Here is a 15,305-nt window from a genome sequence, read left to right on the forward strand (position 1 = left end):
ATTTTATTATTCATTGATCGGGCGTTAAAAAGCGCCACGCTCAGCGAAGTAGAAGTCATAATATTAACAGAAGCGGCCCGATTTGGGGACGTAGAAACAGAGGGTTTGATCCACAACGCTCATAAATTCCACTCACCACGGGGATGGAAGGCCAAACAACCGGAGAGTCTGGATGAACACTCCTGAGGTAGCGCCGTCTCATAGATCCAGGCACAGCTAGTCCCTGCTTCCAGAACAGTCTGAGTTTCACCTGGACACCTGCTCTTTTTCCTGTCCTCCTCCGTGATTGCGTGGACCCAGAAAGGCGCCACTGATGACACCTAACAAAGAGCCAGACACCGGTGTCGGCAGCGGAGGATGGAAAATACCGCAGGAGGATGAGGCATCTTCATTTAACATAAAGGATTGGATGGATAACAGCGTCAGGCGATCATAGACAAGGACAGCCAACACATTAGTGACAAAAAGCGAAAGCAAAAAGGCCGAGAAAAACAGCACAGAGAAACTACGGCCGGCAGCGGCAAAGCCAAACACAGGCGCCATCATACCAGAACCGGAAGTGGTCTGACATAACCCCTCAAAAAGCTCAACCTTCAGAGGGCTGAATTTCAAAAAGACTCCTGAAATCAAAGTGATGCAACAAAATAATGCAACAGACTAAAAATTTCATTGCAGGAACTCAGAATGTTCCTGCAGTGAAATACTCAGTAGGTTCTGCTGCCCCCACATGCTTCCATGCATGTCTGATAATGTCAGGGCATGCTCCTAATCAGATGATGTATAGTGCTGTGAGGATCTCCTCCCAAGTCTGGACCAGGGAATCACTGAGCTCCTTGACAGACTGAGGTACAGCCTGGTGCCATTGGATGGACCGAAACATAACGTCCCAGAGGAGTTCTATTGGATGTAGGTCAGGTAAATGTGGGGGGCCAGTCAGTGGTATCAATTGCGTCATCCGCCATGAACTGACTGTTACAGGCCGCCACAAGGCCAGGCATTGTTGTGCACCAGGAGAAACCCGGGACCTACTGCATGAGAGTAGGATCTAAAAATAGGTCCATCCTGATCCCTAACGGTAGAGTCCTGTTGCCTAGTCTGTAGGGTGTCTGTGTGTGGCTCCATGGATATGACTCCTACGACCACTGGGGGCCAGTGTTGGACCTGACAATTCTGGTATTCTATGCTAATTGGGCTCCAGAGTGAGCACAGTGCCCAGTCTACACTGCTTGTTATGAAGTTTGTATCTGATTTGGAAGTCATATTCTAGCTCTTGCAGTGCTCATCCCATTCTTCCTTGCACAAAGGAGTAGATACCATCCTGCTGATGGTCTAAGGGCCTTCTACAACCCTATTCAGCTCTCCTAGACTAACTGCCTGTCACCTGGAATCTCCTCTAAGCTCTTAAGACTGTGCTGAGACACAGCAAACCTTCTGGCAACGGCACGTATTGTTGATGTGCCATCCTGGAGGAGTTGGACTACCTATGTAAACTCCAGGTATCATCTCATCCCCCCAGCAGTGACATTGAGCCTAGCCAAATGCAAAACTAGTAAAAACAAAAAACAGTCAGAAAAGATGAGGAGGGAAAACGACTCAGTGGCCTCCGCCTGTAAAACCATTCCTGTTCTGGTGGTTGTCTCATTGTTGTCTCTGTATTGCACCAAAGCAGCTGAACTGATTAACAACCCCCTCTACTACCTAACCAACCAGGTCAATAATCCAGAAGTTTAATTGGCTGGATGCTAAATTCTGATTAAAAAGTGTTCCTAATTTTTTTGAGCCCTGTATATAAAAGGAGAGGCTTCCAGTTGGATAAATTAGTAAATGTCTGTTTGTGGTAATCTTCTTTATAAAGAAATGTTTCCATGTGGAATTAACATTTTACTTTCAGATGTTTTTCTTTGAGGGTTTTAGTCACTAAGGATGATTAGAAACAAGCTCAGATTAAAGAATTTAATTTTACAAAGCACACCACCCGCACACTGACTTGCTGCAAAATGTATACCATCGCTGCCATCTTCAGGTTGCAGCTTGTAATGCCAAAAAAACAGATGATGCAGGCTATCAGGTGAATAGGAGAGAACTCATGTATACTAGTAACAACAACAACAACAACAACAACAACAATAATAATAAAAATCACTCTTCAAATATTGAAACAAAGAACATTTACCTCCTTATTTAGAGGTATGTTTGTGCCCCAGTAGTCTTTCAGTACAGCTGCTGGTGTTACTGGCACTGATTTTGTGAACATCACATAAATACCACAAGTGGAGAAAGTTTTCAAACATCTGCTGAAATACAGAGAAAAGAAACTTACACCCAGCGCATATCCTTAAATAAAAGTAAAAATATTATAGTCTGCTTAGAGACTTATTAATGTGTCATAAGTTCCATTAAATGGTTGCAAGACAAGACAAATAAGCCAGGGTTTAAATATGCTCCTGTAATAACATTTGCCTACCCAAAAAATTTAGTTTTACAACCAATCAGAATTAATATGGAGCAGATCCAGGAGAGCCGTTACACCCTCTGTTACTGTGATTGTTCAGAAAATGGTGGCAATTTGTCCAGAGACAGTCCTAAAACAGTCCTCTGAATGGAGCTAAAAGACTAAAATAATTATTTATAAGTGATTCTACACCAAAAAACCCAGACTTTCTATTTTAGCATTTGCAAATAGAGTGATTGCCAATTTATCTTAAAAATATGTCTAAAACAGACTAACATCCTTTAGATGTTCCTCCAATAAACAATGATTATGCCCATAAAAGACTGTCATTCTGGAAAAACACAAATTACCTGGTAAGATTAATGACAGGACACTCTGATGGCACCTGCTTTGTGCTAACGAGATGCCAGAAGCATGTTTAAACAGTAACAGAAATTTCCATGTGGATACGGGAAGCAGCTGTGGTGGTTGAAGGTGATGCCACCAGGATGCTGCTGTTAGAAATTTGCTTCTGCTACTGAATACAGGAAGGTATTTTGCTACAATGAAAAAGTTTAAGGTATCTATTGTTTTGACCCCCTTCCATCAAACACAAGATGAACATTTCAAGAAGGATTTGTTTTTACACTATAAAACTAGCATTTTCAGGCAACAGCTCCATAAAGCACCATTTGTTCATGCTGGACCATCTCATCGGCACCAGAAGTCCAGAGAGTGGAAGCGCATTGGTATTGTTATCTTAATTTTGGGTGAAAAGGGGTCAGAGGTCAGGTGAGGGAAGGTTTAGGTTGGTATTTCACTCTGTTGTAGTCGTCGACTGTAGTTTCAACTGGAGGCTTCTTCCAGTATTTCTCCAGACCCAAAGCCAGACACAGAGCAATGGCTGTTATCTGCAACACACACACACACACTGTGTATAATATTTTAGTTACATTACAGTAAAAATTGCACTGCAAAAATCAGTGGTTGCCTGGTGACTTTATCTTGTTGCATTTTTGGCTGTTTGAGACTGAAATCAAATTTCTGTGTAACACCCTGAATCTGGGCAACTAATTTTGACTGCAAGGCGATTGCACAGGTGGACCATTAGGGTCAACCTGTTTCCAAACAATCAATTTTGCAATGAAATCACAGAGTAAAAACTTTTCTTGAAACTTCCAGTGTTTTTGAATGGATGGACACTATCAGAGAAACTATTCCAGAAATTCTAGACAAACACATTTATAAAGTAGACATTTCCAGAAATTAAAATTCACGTCTTGGGAACTTCTATGAACTTAAATTTGTCCTCTACTCCTTCCATACCCATATAAACAATGTTTATATGGGTATAGAACAACGTTTGCTTCTTCCTCAATCATGTAAACATATCTACAATCATCATAACTTTTATATTTTAGAATTTTTGCATTCATGCATTTGTTAGTTTCTTCAAGCAGCTGGAGTTTGTTCTCTTTTCAGCTCTTTATATATTTCGAAGAAAAAAGATATGGATCTTGGTTTTAAAGTAGGAAAAAAAGGTGAGTGTTTTTTTTTCTTACTGCAATAGTGGTGAAAGCTGAAATGATTCCTATCCTGAGCTTGACTGGGAAACTCAAGTAGCTCTTTAGGATGGGACCACAGGGCTGCCAAAAATATGAAGGTGAAGAATCAACGTGAATAAAAACACTTCTGTTTTTGGCGTACATTTATGTTTATTTGCTTCTGTTTGTCTTTATAACTAAACAACATTATAAAAGATTAACTGAATTAAGGAATAGAAAAACTAAACCAGACTGCCACTGGATCAAAGATGTACAAAATATAAAATTAAAAGTATAATAGAAAATATTAAATAGAACAAAACATAAGAAATAAAGATAATCAGGAAAACTAGTAAAGGAGAGCAAGAAAAAATAAAAAAATAACCAGAGAAAGGGAGAAAACACAGGAAGAATTGTAGAAAGAAAGATGTTGAGGAAAATAATAGAAATGTCTGAAAATTACTGATAGAAAAAGAAGAAAAAAACCCCAAAACAAATATTTACCTTGGAGTGCACAAACTGCACTCTGTGGTTACTGCCCACCATCACACAAGGCTCATATGAGCTGGAATTACCAGGCTGAGATCTGTGGCCAAAAAACAGTAAGCCAAAATTTAAGCGCCACGACAACCCATCCGTCCATCCATCCGTCCATCCATCCGTCCATCCATTCATCCATCCATCCATCCATCCATCCATCCATCTTTTTCCGCCGGGGCTGGGCGGAGCAGCCTAAGCAGAGAAGCCCAGATCTCCCTCTCCTCTGCCACCTCCTCCAGCTTATTCAGGGGAACGCCAAGGCATTCCCAGGCCAGCCGAGAGATATAATGTCTCTAGCGTGTCCTGGGTCTGCCCTGGGGCCTCCTCCTGTTGTGACATACCTGGAACACTTCACCCAGGAGACATCCTTGTCAGATGCCCAAACCACCTCAACTGGCTCCTTTTGATGTGGAGGAGCAGCGACTTTACTCTGAGCCCCTCCCAAATGGCCAAACCTCTCACCCTATCTCTAAGGGAGACGTCAGCCACCTTTTGGAAGAAGCTCATTTTCACTGCTTGTATTCACGATCTCCTTCTTTCGGTTACTACCCACAGCTCATTATCACAGGTGAGGGTAGGGACGTAAATCAACAGGTAAATCAAGAGCTATAATTTAAAAAAATATTAAACTTAAACTTCAATTCAATTCAGTTTTCTTTATACAGTGCCAAATCACAACAACAGTCGCCTCTGTTGTTGTGACCCTATATTGTAGGGTCTACCTTATTGTGAAAAACAGCTAAAAACTCAAGCAAACTGCACATTTTCTAAACTTATGAAATAGAAATTATTTAAAAAATTAGATAGAAAGTGACTCTGCAATTCAATATTGAGCTAATCTATGTAAAAGCCAATCTTCACATACCTTGACTCCCTGGTATAGGTGGTTGTGGGAGGTGTGCAGATACAGGAAACAGGAAGCTGATTCTCCCAGTCTTCAAATTTCCTCAAACCACAACAGGAGTCCTTGAAAACACAAATATTATGATCAGTTAAAGCTCAAGGTTATCCTTAGTGTGTATATATATATATATATATATATATATATGAGTGTATAAAATTAAGTCATAGTTGTTGCTATGACAACAGGACAAAAAAGAGTAGAAGCTAAAAAGTTTTTTCTTTTCTTTTCTTTTCTTTTCTTTTCTTTTCTTTTCTTTTCTTTTCTTTATCCTAAATTTTTTCTTTGTTACACTTACCGACGTCTGAAGCTTGTTTAATTCTTCCTGGATGTCATCAGCTGCTTTGTGTAGGGGTGTTACATTGAGAAACAATTCATCCACGGCAAAGTCCATCTACAGTAAATAATATAAACATTTGAAGAGTGACACACAAAAACAAACACAAGCAGAGTTTTAAGAATAATTAACTTTCACCTGTATTACTTTCTTATTTAGTAAGTTTACAGCCCAAAGATAACAGTTTCATATTTCATAGTCATTTCATACCTCCAGGGGGCACTGGTGACAAGAAAGCAAGGACTGTATAAAAATACAAAAAATGTATAAAAAAAGTTACCTGAGCTTGAACCCGAACCAGCGGTGAGGCAACGATCATTAGTGCCACAAACTCCACAAATGTCAGAGCAGAAAACTGGAAAAGATTACAGGTCAATGCCACTACTGTAGTGTGTGTGTTTGTACTTGTATGTGTACTATGTGTGGGGACCAATTTAGAGTAATAACCTTTGTAGTGAGGACATTTTTGGAACACAGGGGCATTTGGGGGCCAGCCTCATTTAGGGACAGCAGCTTCAAACTTAGCTTTAGGATTTTGGTTAAAATCATGTTTTTGTATATATGCAATTAGGGATTAGAGGTTGGCAATACTTGTATCAGCTAGGATCCCTACAAAGATGCTAGTTTTGAACAAACGCATGTATGAATTTGTGTTACTCACCACCAACAGCAAAGATTTGTAGTCCAAAGAGGCAGCAGATATGCCCAGAACAGACAAAACCATTGTGAGTGGACCAAACACCTGCAGGACCAGTAAGCCATTACTACTGGACAGCTGGTCAAACAACTGAAAGAGAGAAAGTCAGATAAGAAAGATATTTTATTCAACGTAAACAAAAGGAATAAATAACAAATAACATGAATATGCAGGACAGTATCTGAGACCATTTCTAATGAGGCAGTGAACAGGGGATGGATCACCAGAAGGTCCAGATGCATCTTTTAGATCTTGTGCCAGGTCCTTGTAGGCCCTTTTCCTATTTAGGACATGACTTTGAGATACCATTCATCTGCTGTTGTTAGTCTTTAGGCCTGCCACTTCTTTTGTCCACTACTTGTCCAGTTTCCTCAGATATTTTAAGGACAAATAGCACACCGTGTTGAGATATGCCAAGTTTTCAGCTGATAGCTCTCTGGGAATCACTTTGTTGGTGCAAAACAATACCATTTTATGTCTGTAAAACTGTGCCATCTTTGGCATTTCTATAGATTCAACTAAAGAAATAGGAACATGTTTGTGACACACTTCTGGTAATAAAGTGCCTGAAGATGCTACTGAAAATTGATTTATTGGTGAAGTTGGTTGTAATTATAGACATAACACTGGTTCATTGTTTGAGTTAGGTTCCTTTTTGTGCTTGAATGATTCTTAAGTTGCTGTTCTGTGGCTAAAAACAGAAATAAATCCTCTAAAATGGTTAAGTATACTGGCTGGAATGAAAGTGAGGATAAAGCAGCCAGTGTCCAAAGAAAACTGAAAGATTTTCAGAAATCCTGGAAAACTATATTAAAGACCACTCTAAAGACTTCAAGAAGGTCTGGCTACTTGGAAGCAAACTATAACCAAATGACAGGTGATGGGTAATACAGTAATGTAAATACAGGAAAGTAAAATAAATAAAAGTTCAACTAAAACTATTTAACAATAATATAAAAGATAAAATATATCAGAATGAAAATGTACAAAATAACTACTAAATGTAGAAACTAATGACAGCACAGCAATACACAATGACATTAAACTTACTCAGTAGTTATTTATTCACATCTGCCTTTATTTAACCATAGTCTGTTGTTAGCAAAAAATAGAAAGAATTTTGGAAATCATACACGTATATATATATATATATAGCCACCCTTGGTGTCTCTACAGGAAGCAGTATGAAGTCTTCAGTAAACAGTCTCACTGTGAGATGACACTAGACATTTTTAGTCTGCTTCCAATCACTGCTAGAGTCCAAGCTACATTACATGTAGCAGCCTCACAGTTACATTGTGGATAATGTACACACCAGAATCTGACAAGAAAGTAGAAGTTGTGTTATAAAATGTCAACTGTGAGTCTGAGGCAATATAATGTGAAATTAGAGCTGCTTCACTACATAGTTGATTCTTTCATAACAAAAGTGTGGTAAAAAAAAAAATCCCATTTTACCTCCGCAACAGGCATATCATCAATGGAGGAAAAAGCAGCACCAATCATCACAAACCCAGACACCTGCATAATGAAAATGAAGAATAAAAAATAGTAAAAGGCAATGACTCAAACTGGTTTACACAAAAGTGGCTGCTGGTTGGGTTCACAGATCAGGAAGTCTTTAACAGCAGAAACATTCCTGTGAAACGCATTTTCTTCCCCAGAGAGACTGGGAACTCTGACAGCTTTATATCACAAATGTAATCTGTCTCACAGTCAGCAAGTTGAAACTTTCCAAAACAGTCCAGCTACACCTTAAACTCTCATTGTTTCTTTTACTTCCACATTCCCATTTTATAATCTGACCATGCATGCACATATTACAAACCACTATTTTTTTCTTTTTTTTGTGGTGGGCGTTGAGGGCAATTTTGACTGTGGGCGTGTACTGAAATGAAAGTCATAAAATTATCCAAAACAAAAACACTGCAAATGCATCTGACTATTTTCCAAAGTGGTTCTGGTTTCATGTGTGATGATAACAACAAAGACGTGAAAGTCACTTGTGATTTAAAGTTGGGCTGAACTGGAACATACAAAAATGAACATAATCAGCTGATAAAGAGTGCACACTTAACGAAGCAGCCACAACAGGAAACAGGAAAGAAATACCGATGTTGGAGTTTTTGTGAAATAATCTCTATTTATTGCAAACTGGCAACAAAAGCTGCTGTAATCATACCGCAGATTGTCATTTTAAGCATTAAATTTGATTGCAGGTGGTGAAGAGAAGTTGGGAAGTAAAACAGGAGGAATAAAAAAGCTGATGAAATCACTGACTCAATGCAAAGAAGGTGAAATATGAAGAACGAATGAGTAAATAAACAACAGTAAATAAATGAAAAGAGATTTTAAAAATGAACAAAATTAACCTCTAACAACTTTTCCATCCACATTGTCATGGTCTGGGTGTGTGGCTGGAAAATTCAGCTGAAGGTCTGGACCTCCCTGGTATCCACCCATGGTCAGGGCCTACAGCCTCCCTCACCTGAAGCTGATTGAAGCAATTAGGTTGGAGATTTAAGCTGCTTGCTGACACTGCTTCCTCGCCAGTTCGTCAACTACCCTATGTTGGTAACCAGGCCTCACGCTTCATGTCTATGATTCTCAAGTGCTTTACTAACCTTGCAATCTTGTGTTCTAGTTACTCCTGGAAATTCCATCACACTGAACAACTCATCTTGGAAATCTGGTTAACCCGCCTGCTTTTAGAATCATCTCCTTGCCTCACCTGCCTGCCCTCCTGCCCTTACACCACCACGGGATCTTCACCGCTCAGGACAGCTGACACACCACCAAACACACCCGGACCATACCACCTCTCCTTCAACGCTTCCATCTCCCACCTGCACATACGTCATCAGCCAGCTGCCGTTGCTTTCTTGGACCTGTCCCCTTGCTTTATCCCTCTCCCCTGGCCAAGACCCTCACACCCCATGTGTCAAGCCTGAAGTCAAGTGCCATCGTAAACATCATTCTTGTGCTAGTTAATAAACCTTTGTTAAACCCTTTCCTCAGCCTCCGCTTTGGGTTTTCTGCACGTGGGTTTGATTTTTGGTACTCGGCCTCCGGCCGTTTTGTGACACACACTTTATTTAAAACTTACTTTCTTAATCTTTTTGGTTTAAAAGTGTGTGAACTTGCTGTATAAGAAGTTATAATGTAATGTGGAAAGTGGGACTGTTCTCTGATGGATAGTAGCTATATTAATAATGCTGGAGCCTCAAAGGTAATCTTTGACAATGTCTGTTCTACAAAGTTGATTTGCATTTGTCAACTTTACTTCGATCTAATGTTTTGTTAGAAGAAATGTGCTTGACTGAAACACAAGGAAGCACAAAGACACTGTGTAAAGACCAGGAAATAACAGTTAAAAGTATTGAGATACTTAAAAGTGATAAGAAAAAATTTGAAATTATTTCCTTTAACGATGTGGTTGTTTTCCCTAAATAAATCTAAAACTATATCTAAAAAGGAGGGCATCAATTGGTCATGAGTTATCAGGAGCAAAGACCACATATAGCAGTATATCATCAGCCTAGCTGTGGAATGAATTTTCTCTTAATGACACAAATGTATTCACATATATAAAAAATTGCTTCAATCTTGGTCCTCTACCAGAGGCCTGGGAGCTTGAGGGTAGGACTGCGCTCATCTGGATAAAAATCTCAGAGGTTGTTCCTGGGATTTGTTGCAGCCAGTGCTCCGATGAACACAGGGACCACTGTTGGCTTCACCCTACACATCTTCTCAAGCTCCTCTCAGCTGTTGGTGCTTCACAGCTTCATAGCTACATCTTTCACTAAGGGCCTTCTTCCTTTGGTTGTCCACCACTGCTATGTCCGGTTGGTTTGTCTGTCTGTATCTGGAAGTCCCACAGAATCTTAGCTTGGTCATTCTACACCACCCTAGGGGTGTATCCCATTTTGACTTTGGGATGTCCAGGCTATACTCTGCACAGATGTTCCTGTATACTATGCCACCTGTTTGGTTATGGTATTTTAATGTTACCCTGCCTGCTAGCATCTTGCACCCTGCTGTTATCTGCTGGATTGTCTCAGAGGCGTCTTTACACAGCCCGTACTTGGAATCTTCCTGGTGTGGTAAACCTCACTCTGTATGGATCTCGTGCTTAGTGCTTTTTCCTGTGCTGCCACGATTAGTGGCTCTGTGCTGTCTTTCAGTCCAGCTTTGTTTAACCACCGGTTGGATTTCTTGATAGCCACTTCTTCTATCTCCTGGTGGTACATACAATGCAGGGGCCTGTCCTTCCATGATGGTTCCTCTTCTTGCTCCTCTCCTTTCTCGGGTTTCTGATGCCTGAGGTATTCACTGATCACACTATCAGTTGTGTGGCCATCTTCCTGATGTACTCATGGATCTTTGTTGTTTCGTCCTAGACAGTGATTATGACGCTCCCTAGTCCTCAGCCTCCTTCCTTCCTCTTATGAACTTAAAAAGTGAAATTCTTGCTAAAAGACCTCCACTTTATTTTAGTGTTTTAGCATTTTTGTGAAGAGAGATTTATTAGTAAAGAGATTAAATCAAGACTAAATGTTTACTTTAAATAAAAGAAAATCTATTTGAGTACCACACCTTGCAACATTGTGGCAACATAACACAGCACCTAAAATATTTTAATGTTTAGATAAGTATTAAAAATACATGAAAACAAATACTTCACCAAAAAAAAGAAAAAAATAGCAAATGCTGTTTTTTGTTTGTTTGTTTTAGTTTTATTTTAGTTGTTTTAGTTGTTTCTATGCTGTTTTATCTCATTTTAAATATAGGGCTGCTTTAATTTTTATGTATTATGTGTTTTATTTTTTACTGTTTTGTTTTATTCTATTGTTCTTAACCTATTTATTGTACAGCACTTTGGTCCTGTGCTGGGTATTTTAAAGTGCTTTATAAATAAAGATGGATTGGATTTAAACACAACAGGTGCAAAAAACATCAAATTAGACAAATATAATCTTGCACCTGCTACCAGAAAACAGTTGCTAGTTATTACCACAATTATCACAAATATGTATTTAAACCCAATATGAAACAAAATTTTGAGTGTGCTAAACGCAAAATAACTACATGTCTACAAAATTATAAGTAAAAGAAAAAAAGTTAAAAACAAACACAATGTTTCTGCTTTTCACCTTCTATTTACAAGACAGTAGTTACACTGAATCAACACCTGAATGACACACTGTGTATTTCAAAAATAGTAGATTAAGATTTTAGACAATTAGAATTTTAAAACTTTCATTTTTTAAAGATCCAATCACCTCCGACAGCCCACACAAACATGCAGTTAACAATTAGCAGTGTGCTTACCAGTAGCAATACAGTGACACAGATAGCAAGTCCTCGCAAGTAGCTCCTGCAGCGAGCCATGGCTGCTGTCTGAGCGAGTCCAGTTAAAATAGAAACAGAGTAAAGACCAGAGCCCACTCCTGTGTGTGTGTGTGTGTGTGTGTGTGTGTGTGTGTGTGTGTGTGTGTGTGATGGATGTTGTTTAAAGCTCCGTGTTTGGCGGCAGAATGAATAACATGACCAAGTTTGGAAGATTGGCTGAGAGCAAAAGAGAGAAGGGGAGAAGAGGAGAGGAGAGGAGAGGTTATTCCAGGTAACAATAACAACTAATTAGGCGTGGAGGGTGATTGAAACAGAGATATGAATGTCAGTAAGAAAACAGGAAGGTAAGTGACAAAGAAATATGAAAAGGAAAGTGAAAGTGACAGGAGGAAAGGGAGGAAAACAAGTAACAAATGTGATGAAAGGACACAGGGAAGACAAATAGCATTTCTAATGTGATAACGTATTTACTTTTACACCATAAACAAACACAGCAGCAACAGCCCAACTTCATTGTTGCATGGCAACTGCAGACCCAACAATGCAACAATCTTGCTCCACAACTCCTTCCTTCACCTTTTCCTTCTCTCCTTCCAGCACTGATCAGAACAGCATGTGATGGGCCAAAAGCATCTCAGCTGAGCATAAATCATCATTCTACAGGACAGGTGAGCTGCAAACTTACATTTCTTACAATTATCTTTACCCAGAAGAAGAGGAAGAAGAAGAATCCTTTATGGTCATTATGTGTTCACACATAACAAGTTCTCAGCACACACCAGAAGGTGATTATATTAGTGGATCAGTTTGTTTGTGTCTTTATGAAATACTATTATGGGCCATCACACATACGACCTCCAAAAGTGATTATCTTTTTAAACTGATTTAGATCCCAAACTGCTTCCAGGATTTTTTTGGAAGGATGTTTTAGCTGTAGTCAAATTGAACATTTCACATTATATTGTCACAGTCTCATTTTTACCTACGTTTTAATACCAGGGACATCTTCTAGCTGTGATTGATGCGGTTTTGCTATGGAAAACTGGATTCCATGATCTTGACGCACAAAGTCAGCTACAATAAAATGTTAATTTGGCTTCAGTTTGATTTGCATATTTGTGATCGAGTTGTTTGCATGGACTTGGCTGTTATCAAAATAATATTTCGATTTCATATCAGTGCTATTTTGTAGTAAGTGCTGTACCAGGACGGGAGTAAAATAGACTGGAATCCAGCAGCGTCATTAAGCTGGGTGCTGTGTTGACTTTAGGTTAAAAATAGCTGCAGGGGATGGACCAGCAGAGTGTGTTTATGGCCAAACTTATGTGTGTTAGAGAAACAGTCATAAACAGTGTCCCGGGTTGTTTCCCAGCAGACATTTACAGATTTGGGTAGAAATATAAAAATATCTCTGGAATCAGCCACATTAGCCAAAACAGTGGTAATGACGTGTGCGGTGCAAACATCCATTGCAGCTGTGAGATACCAGACGTAACTCTTGTTCTATGAGTAATTAATACCATAAGGATTGGCTGCTTTGTTATTCTGACTGTTCCAAGCTTGTTTCTGTAACATCCTCCTGATTGTTTTTGCTGAACGCAGGTGGTTTTCTTTCTGAGGAGTTTAAATTTTATGCAGAAGGGGGAGGGGCCAGGTTTAGTTTCCAAATTTCACGCCATCACACAGTTTGATTTTGACTCACTAAGAACAGTGGTGTTGCTTGTCCTGTCATTTCTGTTTGGGTAGTGAGTCAGCTATCTTATTTTCTTTAATTATGGATGGCAAGAAACAGATAAAAACTGCACTGTCAACTTAAACACCCAAAGTACTCAAATTGAAAGTGTAAAGTGTAAAATGAATATTTAAAAGAAAAATCCTTACTTTGTTATGTTACATAACATATTTTTATTTTTATTTGTTTATTTTTAACAGGCACAGTGTACATTAATAAACACTTATTTATTTTCATCTGCAATCCCTCGCCAAATATCTAACCTGACACATACACATAACCGCACTGTATTAAGCATTAGTGAGATAATGGTGAATACTTCATTTATAAAGCATTATGCCTTATTAGTATGTAATTTATAGATACAGATCTAAATGGTTTAGCCTTGATTATTAAACTTATATATAATGAGGCTAATGATAGCATTTTTATACAACATCAATTACAGATTTGTCATTTTGACAAAGGACATTTTGACAAATCTGTGCAAAAATATGAATTCATTTTCATTTTCTGTCTGGTAGTCACACTGTCATGATGTTCTGATGGCAAAAACAAAGTTAGGTTCCCTTTTTGAACGCAGTCGGATTGTTGAACTACATAAGCAGGGTCTCTCGCAGCATGCCATCTGAGGTGGGAGGCAGTAAGACAGTTATTTGGAATTTCTTAAATGGGTTATGGAACATAAAAGTCAAGTGGAAGACAAAAACATTTTCACAGCACTGAGCTGGAGGATCCAGTTGGCTGGCTGTCAAGACACTGGACCCAAATTAAGGCTGTTATTGGTGCCGACTGCAGCCCCATAACATCAGATGGCATTTGAGACTGAAGGGCTTCAAAAACAAAAAATGCCAAAGGCCTTGTCTCCTTGAACACCACAGAACTGACCGTTTGGACTTTGCAAGTAACCAAATGCTGTATGAAGTTAATCCAATATTTAACTTTAAACTTCATCACCTAAAAAGGCACCCACAAACCAACCCGTCCTTCCTTAGGTACGAGTTAAGTTATTTAGGGTGCCTAGTTCTGCTGGAGGTTTCTTCTTGTTAATAGGGTATTTTTCTTCTCACTGTCACCAAAGCACTTGTTTACAGGGCATCATATATTTGTTGGGATTTTCTGTGTGTTACTGTTATTACTTTACTAGGGATGGGAATTTAGATGAATTTAGCGACTCTGATACCTTTATCGATATCACTTAAGGATTCGATTCCTTATCAGTTCTCATATCGACTCTCATTGGGTTCTTGCTAGTTCCGCTTTGAGAGTTACCACCATCACTAAGCAGCATATCAAACATTACATTTGTGCAAATTAGCTGCATTTTGCTCAAATGTTTGTGCATTTTGGATGCATTTCCTCAGTGTTGGGTCATTACTCAAAAAAGTAATGTATTACAGATAGTACACAGAACACATTTATTAAAAGTAATGCAGTACGCTACTTAATTACTCCAGCGAGAAAAAGAGTTGAAAGTGTTAGTTAGCAGAATAATACAGCTGTTTCTGTCATTGGATGCAGTTTGCAGTTCAACATTATGCTCTTGTCCTTTTGTGCGATAAAAATAAAAGTAATGTCCACATCCATGCTCCTTGACAACTGAAATCAGTTGATAATAGCGCAAGTAAAAGAACCGGTAAGCGGAACTGATAGGCAAGCAGACTAATGATTCCAAGTCTGCTTGCCTATCAATCTGACTACTAGGAACGGTTCTTGTCGATTCCCATTCCTAGTCTTTACCTGACAATGTAAAGCACCTTGAAGCGACTGC

At 39.0% G+C, this 15,305-nt stretch overlaps 1 protein-coding gene across 2 annotated transcripts; it reads right to left on the reverse strand.

Moving 5' to 3' along the window:
* Positions 1-1,939: 1,939 nt before the first annotated feature.
* Positions 1,940-11,967, reverse strand: LOC102080648 (23 kDa integral membrane protein). Of its 2 annotated transcripts, none has more exons than XM_005475808.4 (9): positions 11,782-11,967; positions 7,909-7,971; positions 6,415-6,540; positions 6,034-6,108; positions 5,715-5,810; positions 5,381-5,481; positions 4,480-4,561; positions 3,994-4,077; positions 1,940-3,342 (listed from the first exon to the last, which is right to left on the reverse strand). In XM_005475808.4, exons 1-9 carry the CDS (start codon positions 11,839-11,841, stop codon positions 3,220-3,222), a joined length of 810 nt encoding a protein of 269 aa, XP_005475865.1. In that variant the 5' UTR covers positions 11,842-11,967; the 3' UTR covers positions 1,940-3,219. The 2 variants fall into 2 exon arrangements, with proteins under 2 accessions (XP_005475865.1, XP_019202046.1); XM_019346501.2 differs by lacking the exon at positions 11,782-11,967 and adding an exon at positions 8,823-8,933.
* Positions 11,968-15,305: the final 3,338 nt, after the last annotated feature.

This window comes from Oreochromis niloticus, linkage group LG17, assembly GCF_001858045.2.
Source record: "Oreochromis niloticus isolate F11D_XX linkage group LG17, O_niloticus_UMD_NMBU, whole genome shotgun sequence".
NCBI classification, from domain to species: domain Eukaryota; kingdom Metazoa; phylum Chordata; class Actinopteri; order Cichliformes; family Cichlidae; genus Oreochromis; species Oreochromis niloticus.

Bases quoted from the DNA above. Each gene is read 5' to 3' on its own strand.
- LOC102080648 (XM_005475808.4), bottom strand. From the start codon at position 11,841: ATGGCTCGCTGCAGGAGCTACTTGCGAGGACTTGCTATCTGTGTCACT. The intron at 7,972-11,781 runs GTAAGCACACTG...TTCATTATGCAG, and splicing joins GTGTCACTGTATTGCTACTG to GTGTCTGGGTTTGTGATGAT. The intron at 3,343-3,993 runs GTAAGAAAAAAA...TGTGTGTTGCAG, and splicing joins CAGCTTTCACCACTATTGCA to ATAACAGCCATTGCTCTGTG.